Genomic DNA, 9,463 nt, shown 5'->3' on the forward strand with positions numbered 1-9,463 from the left:
TTTGATTTGCCTCCTGAAAAACTAAAATTCTTCAAAAATTCTCTGTTTCTTGGATTCCTAGTTGGTTCTCTGATCTGAACCCTTATTTTTACTCATCAGGCCAGAATTTTACTCTTCCAACAGCTTTAGTCTGTTTCTGCTGTGCAAGACTGAGATATCTATGCAGAACAAAGAAATAGTGGAAATTTCAAGAAGGTGAGAATTTTGGAGGTGAAGGGTTTAATTATTTTTATTTAAGAATCTTGTGAGTGATCGTCTCAAGTATTCCCAGATGTCAGATTTTTTCTTCTTGCTGGCTCCATTTCAATCAAGTTTATTTGTGCAGCACATTTCAGCAACAATGCAGTTTCAAAGTGCTATACATAATAAAAACACACAAACATATATATATAGTCACAAAATATACCATAATCAACCACTGAGAAAACCAATAACAAACATTAAATTTTGATGAGTGCCATCATCAAAATTGTTAATATATATGAACTATCAAAGGTTCCTTTTATTTCGGCCACTGCTGAAGACAAACACTCCTCCGATGAACGATCACATGAAGCAGCCCGGCCATCACGCTTTTATTTTGAAAACCGACACGCTGCCAGTCACGTGGTTTTCAGCGAAACTACACAAACGTCGAAGCGGGGCTTCATTGACACGCCCCCTTTTTACTCGGTACAAGCCTCGAAGCCTGGCTTCAGATGGCCCATCACTAATAGCAGGGAGTAACTACCGTCAGAGCGGGGGTCGAGGGGTCGCTACGTAATTAGTCTAAAACGGGAAGTTTACGGGAAAATGCTAATACGAGAGGCCGGGACAGAAGGGTAAAATACGGTAGTTTCTCGGCCAAAACGGGAGACTTGACAGGTACGAGTCGAACAGTAGCATGTGTACTCGAATGCACCACAAGACGTAGTGCGGAAGTCACACGTCTTCAGCTGACGTAGTGCGGAAGTAAACACTCCTTAGCGGACGTGGAGTGAGGTTCTTGTCAGTTCAACGCCTGAAATTCTTTACTAGAACAGTACCTCATTTAGTCACTGCTGTGGTTCGCATAAGTTCAGAGAACTCTACTTGCTTTGAGTGAACGTGGTGTTGGTTATAAGCTCAACTGCAAAATAGATGGCGTCGGCTGAGGAGGCCAGTAGGCCGTTCGCTGGGCTGTCAGACGTCTCCATATCGGAAGAGATACCAGTGGAAGGAGATATTGCCGTCCCCGTCGGCCCATCCACAAGAGACGATGAGTTTTCCACATTGGACGAGCCGGTGAAGGAAACTATTGTGCGTGACCTCCGAGCCGTGGGTAACAAGTTCATCCATGTGCTGTATCCAAAGCGGAGCTCGGCTCTGCTGCGTGACTGGGACCTGTGGGGTCCGCTGCTGCTCTGCGTCACGTTGGCTCTATTGCTTCAAGGCGGCGCGGCCGACAGCGACGACCAGGGAGGACCGCAGTTTGCCGAGGTAACCAAGCTTTTTCAAACATTCAATCAGTCAGTTCTAATATCTGAGTTATAAATCCTCTGGAGTGTTCTTCTTGGCCGTTCCCCATATTAGGTGATGTAGAGGATGTACAGGAGCTCAGCTATGTATGAGGCTACTTTGTTGAGACTGCAACTAATTTAAGTTTGAGTTTTAGCTTCGTAATTCAGGCACGCAAAATGGCTAAGCACGCCTGAGAGAAATTATACGTCAGTACAGTTTGAAATTGTGACTCTAATGCATAATAAGTTGAACATGTTCCAAACAGAGCAGAAGTATACTACCACCATGGAAGATTTTTTCACTGTCAGTTCATTGTTAAATTATAATCACAGCAATTTACCGTAAAGTAACTTTTTCTTGGAGAGGGGTTGTGTGATCTCCAAGCTTCAGTCTGACTTCTTTAACTCGAGTGTTAATAGAATCAACTCATATTCAGATACTGAATTTTTGGAGCAGGATTTTTCACTTTGCTCAGGCATCAGCTACACACAACCACTGGAAATATTTTGATTAAAGTAGTTACTGTTTATCTCATCAAAGTTTGTGTTTTAGCAATGCTTTGTTTGGGATTTATCCACACAAATTCATCTCTGAACTCAACTTTGGTAAAATGAATAAGGTGCTGGTAGAATAACGAGACCAACCAAAGCTTCACCAGGACTGTCATTTAAATATCTTAGTGCTTATTTTCTAAAGGGAGAGTTTTTAAAAACAGCGTTCTCACTGATTCAGGTCAATTAAAAATAATTGATTATTAGTCTGATTTGGTTAAAAATAGTTTGCTTCTTCTCAACTCATCTCCCCAGTCAGGCAGTTTACAGCCAAGAACAGGAAAGTTTAAATTAAAACAGTGCTGCACCATACATTTGATAAAATACAGTAGAAACTTTTTCATGGTACTGTGTGTGTAGATTTGTGACTAGCCATTATATTGCTACTCACTATCACAGGCACTGTTGCAAACAAAAGTTTGACCATTAGTCAGCATAGGATTAAAAGAGTAAAAAATAAGAATTTACCAAAGGTGGATTCTCAAATTTTTTCCAACTACTGCTTCCCTTTTTTTTTTACAATGTAATCAAGGTACCCATGGCCATAGGAATGTTGTTTTGAATGTAATTCTGAGTTTACAAGTTTCCCAATAACTGACAACTGTACTTTTTCAAATTGTCTCTCATCCCAGGTCTTTGTCATCATTTGGTTCGGCTCCATCGTCATCACTCTTAACTCCAAGCTCCTGGGTGGCACAATCTCTTTCTTCCAGAGCCTGTGTGTACTGGGATACTGCATCATGCCTCTGACAGTGGCCCTCATTGTGTGCCGGATTGTCCTGCTCAGTGTTTCAGGGAAGGTGAGCTTTGCGGTTCGACTGGGAGTGGTGATAGCATCTTTTGGCTGGTCTACCTTTGCTTCTACAGCCTTCCTTGCTGACAGCCAACTGACCAACCGCAAGGCACTTGTGGTATATCCAGTGTTTCTCTTCTACTTTGTGATTGGGTGGATGATATTGACATTTTCACCAGGAAACTGACAGGACTGTTTTTGCTATGTTGGGAAGAGAAACCTGAATTTCCATATTTAAACATGGGCGACTACTGAGATGAGATATTCCATACTTCATGTTCCAAACGTCTTTTAGAAAAAGTCAAAACAGTGCTTCAGCTAGAGAGAAGTTCATGGATGTTTTTTTTTTCTTATTTCTGTTTACGGTCAGCATTCATTTTTTTTCCCTTCTTTTTTGTAATTAGAGGGATTAAGGAATGTTTCCCAGGATCAGTAGTCGACTTGACACAAGAATAAGTTGTTTTTATGACTGTTCAACATTATCATTAAAATACATTGATAAGTTTGGATGAAATTATGGCGTGTTTTCTGTTTCTGACTCAATGTGTTGCAACATTTTATTGTTTTTATCTAGAACCACCAGAGCTGCAATAGAATTATGGTTTGTTGCAGACAAAATGTTATTATTCCTTTTTTTTGTTTGGGTTACATTCTTCACTATCAATATAGTTTCAGATGTTAGTATTCTAAAAGCCCACTTTTAAACATGTGACCCATGAATGCAGTTTATATAGAGAAATGCACTTTAAAGCTCTAAAGACAAATCTTTAAAGCCTTAAGGCCAGGGGTCTCAAACTCCAGTACTCGAGGGCCGCTGTCCTGCAGTTTTTAGATGTGACACAGGTACAAAACACTGGAATGAAATGGCTTAATTACCTCCTCCTTGTGTAGATCAGTTCTCCAGAGCCTTGCTGTTGACCTAATTATTCTATTCAGGTGTGGTGCAGCAGAGGCACATCTAAAAGTTGCAGGACTGCAGCCCTCGAGGACTGGAGTTTGAGACACCTGCGTAAGGTGCTTTAAAGATGCACTACATGCTGAACAGCACTAAAACAGAACAGACCTTTTGAATTTTAGTCAAGTGCATCACCACCAGGTGGCTACCCACACAAAAGTAAGTTATCCTAAGTTTTATTCTATTCTCTAAATTACACTGTTATTGGTATAAAGATTAGGCTTTTTTGTTATTGTAACATTTTAAAGTTTCAGTTAAAAATGTTAATTACCGGTCTGTCATGGTGGAGAGAGCTGAGTCAAAAAGTGAAACTAGATTTACTGGTCAATCTACCCTGCTAGCCTCAACTGTGGTCATGAGCTTTGGGCCAAGACTGAATGAACGAGGCCATGGATACAAGTGGCTGAAATGAGTTTTCTCTGTAGGGTGTGTGGGCTCTCCTCTTAGAGACAGGGTGAGATATCCTGTCTCTAAGAATATCTTAGAGACAGGATACAGAAGCACACGTGTTGAGATGTAGATCAGAGATATGGGTACATGTCAGTTGCTGATCAGTAGTTTTACCCAGTGGAGTAATGGAGGAGCTGCTGCTCCTCCATGACGAAAGGTGCCAGTTGAGGTGGCTCAGGCATCTAGTTAGGATGTCTCGTGGACGCCTCCCTGGTGAGGTGTTCATGTCCCACCTGGAGAAGACCGAGAGGAACCCTGGAAAGACTACGTTTCTCGACTGGCCTTGGGCTTCCCCGGAGGAGTTGGCAAAAGTGGCTGGGGAGAGGGAAGTCTGGGTCCCCCTACTTAGGCTGCTATTCCTGCGAACCGACTCCGGACAAGCAAAAGAAAATGGGTGGATGGATTAAAAACAATAAAAATGGAGGTGATTTTTAGAAAAGGGCATATGTGAATAAAAATATAGCCAGTGGATTAAATCATTAATATCTTAATTTCACTCTTCATCCCCTTAAGACAAAAGGCCACCTTTTGTTATACCAAAACTTAAAAGAATAGATTTCTTGTACAAGATCCAGTTTTGAAAATCATTTATGAAGTTGCAATTTAAAAAAAAAAGTGTCTTCAGTATCTGCTACAAAATGCATAGTTGATATTTATATTGAATTTCTTTTGCAGAAAGTCATTACAAGGAAAAAGCCATACATAATTTTGAAATAAATTTCTTAATTATTTTGTGAGAGTGGAAAAGAAAGGTATTTGGTTCTTATTTATAGATATCATGATTCTTAAATGTTTTCTTGTCAGGGTAGAGGGGAAAAATGACAGTGTTATGAATTAAAAAATTTTGTCCCCATATTTGTACATTTTAATAGGTATTTTTTGACAAAATCAACATATTAAAAAAAATTGCCATTAAAAATACGACAAAGTTCACAGAGCACGCCGAGTTATAAAATGTAAAGAATTTAAATAATTTTTGTTTCACTTTACTGCGAATACATCAAATTTTGTTCTATTTTCAACAAGTCATAGGAAAACCCATTTGGTCAGCCAAATATATCATATAGTGACGTGTGTTTTTTAGCAGCACAAATGCCTAAACACTGATCGATCCGCCATTTTGGATGTCGAAGTTGACATGCAGAGCACATGGTCCCAATTCTCACATTTTTGCAAGCTTGTAACCTGCACACTCGAACCCTTGTTCACTTTGAGTACATACTTCATAGAGGGGCGGAGGGCACAGTGCGAGTATTGGGACAGGGGCGTATTCAACTCTCCAGGTCGGGAGACTTCCGGCAAGATGGCGATGTGGGCACACGTGTTATTCTGAGCTCCATCCGTGCAGCCCTCAACCAGTTACTTAAACTGGCCCTTTACACATCATTTCATCCCCAAGGCGGACCCGGAACATCCACGCTCTAGAGCAGGGGTCCCCAAACTTTCTCCTGTGAGGGCCACATAACTTGTCCCTTCTCTGATGGGGGGCCGGGGTCAGTTTGTAACAGAAAAAGTGTGACGATTGTAAGAGTGCTAAACATAAAAATGTATTGTTTTTCAGAAAGCACAATCAAATAACCTTTTCTGGATTCTTCAGAGAACAAAAGTCAGGAAATAACACTATTTATGAAATAAATAATAACCAAATAGCACTGGGTTCTCCACATAAAAAAAGGGTTAGGGTCAATTATATGCATGTATAAAACAGTTACTAACTAGTAGTTAATAATAAATAAAGTTCATTACTAAGGAACATTTGTTTTATTGCAAAAGTCCAACTTATCAAATAAAAATGAACATATATGAAAATACTCTGGTATTGTTCAGGGGGCCGGACCAAATGTGGAGGCGGGCCGCATCTGGCCCACGGGCCGTAGTTTGGGGACTACTGCTCTAGAGTAAGGAAGGAAAATAAGAGTTTTATAAAAGATGTCGGCCGTTAATGAGAAAGATTTTCCTAGTCTGAAGAATGCTAACGCTGCTAAGCTAAACATGCATAACTACCTGCTGCTAGCGCCGAAACACCGATGGAGATATCAAGAAATGCCTCCGGTATTAGACGGCAACTGAATGCAACTCCAACCAAACTCCCACCTGCTAAAAAACAAGCCACTGAGACTGAGGTCTCCTTAGCTGCCGTCTTAGCAGCCATTAAAAGTCTGGATATCAGGTTGATGACTTTGGAAAACAGCTAAAAGAAAATTCTGACTTGTTTGCTCGCATTACTCTCCAAGTGGAGCAGAACACCGTCGGCGTTGCTGAATGTAAATCTACGATGGAAAACCTTGAACAGAGGTTCGCTGCAATGAATAAAGAAAATGCAAATTTGAAAGAAAAACTCTTGGAGGCTGGAAGATACAAGCGTCGATGGAACCTGAAGCTGTCGGGACTCAAAGAGCCAGAAGGAGAAAACCTCAGAGAAAAGGCAGAACAACTTCTCTCAAGAGTCTTACCACAATGGGCGGATCAGATAGGAGATGTGATCGATACAATCCACCGATTAGGAAGAAAAGAAGAGGGACGGACCGTCAGGTCATCCTGCAGTTCACCAGGAGGCGCCATCGAGATACAGTCTGGAAAGTGACAAAGGATTCAGAGGTGTGCAAAGAACAGGGCCTGCGTTTTGCTCCATATTTTATTAAGGAAGACCGGCTGACAAGAGAAGAACTGTGGCCCAAGATTACCAAAGCCAGATCCCAGGGTCAGGTGACCTTTTACAGAGGTCACATGGCAGTGATCGACGGCAAGGTGATCAAAGCTTCATCTCCTTTCTGAGACTACAGATTAATCTGATGTTTACATCATCCTATTACAAGGTTAAAAAAAAATCAAGATCCACACCGTTTTTCCTTTTAGTATGGAGTTATATCTCTAAGTTGCCTGTCAGAGTAAAACTCTTTATCTGCGCTCCAGAGGTTATTTCTGTTTTCGCTCAAATGAAAAAAGGAGTAGTTTTAAGTTAAAGTTAGTGAAGGTTGTGGATGCAGGTTGATTTTTCTATGTTATAATGTAAAGGGTATTCCTAGACTTCCCAGGTTCTTGCCTTTAGTTCCTTCTGTCTTAACAAAACTTTTAATAAGGTTTGTGTCTTTTAAACTTTTCTTTTGTTTTAATTTTATGTCTTTAAAATCTAATCTCAAGTTTTTGTCGTTAAATGTAAGGGGCCTGAGAGAAAATGTCAAAAGGAAGGCGATGTTTATGTATTGTAGAAACAAGAATCCACATTGTATTCTTCTTCAAGAAACCCATTCAACGGACTCTGATGAAAGATTTTGGTCAAATCAGATCAAATTACTTATTCACATGGTACTTCAAAATCAGCAGGTGTGGCTATATTACTGAATAACTTTCCAGGGAAAATAATATATACAAAACATGACAGTGAGGCCATTGGTCTCTTTCTGTATTACATATTGAGGACTCATTGATAATCCTAGGTAATATTTATGGTTACTGTAACATTTTGAAAAATAAAGAGCTTCTTACTATGATTGAAGTAAATATCAAACAACTTAAACACAGATTTCCTACTAGGTGGGTATTGGAACATGGTTATGGACGAAGCTCTTGATAGATACCCAAACAAATGCACTAATCTTCATCTAAACCGGATTCTGTCTGATTTCTGTACCAGTTTGGGTCTTATTGACTTATGGAGAGACAAACATATTAATGGAAAACAGTTCTCTTGGTTTAAATCAGATGCTTCAAGCAGATCTAGAATAGATTTTTGGTTAGGAACAGATGATATTCTCAAACTAACATCAGACTGTAATATGTCTCCAACTCCTCTCACAGATCACTGCAGCATTAATTGGGGCCTGCCATGCAAAGCAATGGCAGGAACCTATTACTATTCTCCCAATTCTTTATTTTTCATCCGTAACCATTAATGCGGCTCATACTGCTGCGTGCACACCTACAAATGAGGTATCAAAACGTGCAGAAAATTCACAGAAAATTCACGCCATTGGAGCTATTACTTTTGGTGGGATTCGGGGTTAACATGGCGACATAATTCGCAAAAAACTACGAAAAAACCCCCATTATAAGTCAATGGGAAACATCCTACAAATACCCTATTTTTGAGGATTTTCTGTGTCGTCACAAATTCACGTAGAAATGCCATTCAAATTTCATTTTGTAGATACGTCTGTGATGTCTTCGAAAGTGAAGACGGCTCGTCGATACCAATTACGGTTCGTCCACAATTTGTCTCTAAGTGACCCAAAGTTTCTCATTTTTCCTAAAATTAGAGTGTATCTCTGACTGATTGTCCCTCTGCTAGAGTGAGAAATGAAGAGAATTTTTCACCCCAAAATAATTTTGAAATCGCCATCACGCCCACAAATATCGCACAATTGGTATCAAAATTGGTCCTGACATTGATACGCATGTCTGCTCCGGTAAAATGTTTTCGAAATTTATCTAGACCGTACGGTTTTCTGTCACGGTGCTTCAGAGCAAAGTCATGCGACAGGATTTTCTGAGGCTGTCTGAGGCTGTCTCCCATGTATTTGACTACAATTCCAGATCTGGGCACATAATGTCTTTCTCTCATCGCTGTAAATACTGTGACTGATGTAGAGATATGAATCTCGGGACTATCGCAGAAGACACATAGGCCTCTCATACGCTTCAAACGGTTTTCGAATATGTATTACGGTTCCCGAACGGGAAGGATTTTGTTTCCAATGCTTTTTTTCAGTAAAACTGGCTGGCTCAAACAGACAATTGTGTCCCCCAGCATGTATTACTCACAGCTCACACTTTGCTGAGACAATTATTTACCATAGCAACGGAACTCAAGAGGCTATTGGCTGGTGGTTAGGACTACAAATAAGCATCACTGTAGTTCTATCTATGGTGGAAGAATCAGTTGAAACAGATCAGGACTGAACTGGCCTTTAGAACTACTTGCTGCTATGGGCTGTATATAACTGATTTAACTCAGTAACTGTTACACATGGGATTAGTTTGGAACTTTAAAATGAAGCGTACTAAAAATTTCAAAATAAAAGCCTTGAATATTTTTACATGACGTAATTGCTTTTTTTGGCTTTATTTGACTTTTTCATCCAAAGCACTGTTACACATGGTATTAGTTTGGCCCTTTGAAATGAAGCACACTGAAAATTTCAAAATAAAAGCCTTGAGAATTTTTACATGAGATTATTGCTCTTTTGAGCATTATATAACTGATTTTATCCAATGACTGTTATTCATGGGATTAGG

The 9,463-nt window shown here is 39.9% G+C and overlaps 1 protein-coding gene across 1 annotated transcript; it reads left to right on the top strand.

Annotated features, from left to right (window-relative positions):
- The first annotated feature begins 407 nt into the window (after positions 1–407).
- yipf6 (Yip1 domain family member 6) lies at positions 408–3,337 on the top strand. Its single transcript, XM_005815089.3, has 2 exons — positions 408–1,458; positions 2,663–3,337. Exons 1-2 carry the CDS (start codon positions 1,120–1,122, stop codon positions 3,008–3,010), a joined length of 687 nt encoding a protein of 228 aa, XP_005815146.1. The 5' UTR covers positions 408–1,119; the 3' UTR covers positions 3,011–3,337.
- The last annotated feature ends 6,126 nt before the right edge of the window (positions 3,338–9,463 follow it).

This window comes from Xiphophorus maculatus, chromosome 19, assembly GCF_002775205.1.
Source record: "Xiphophorus maculatus strain JP 163 A chromosome 19, X_maculatus-5.0-male, whole genome shotgun sequence".
NCBI classification, from domain to species: domain Eukaryota; kingdom Metazoa; phylum Chordata; class Actinopteri; order Cyprinodontiformes; family Poeciliidae; genus Xiphophorus; species Xiphophorus maculatus.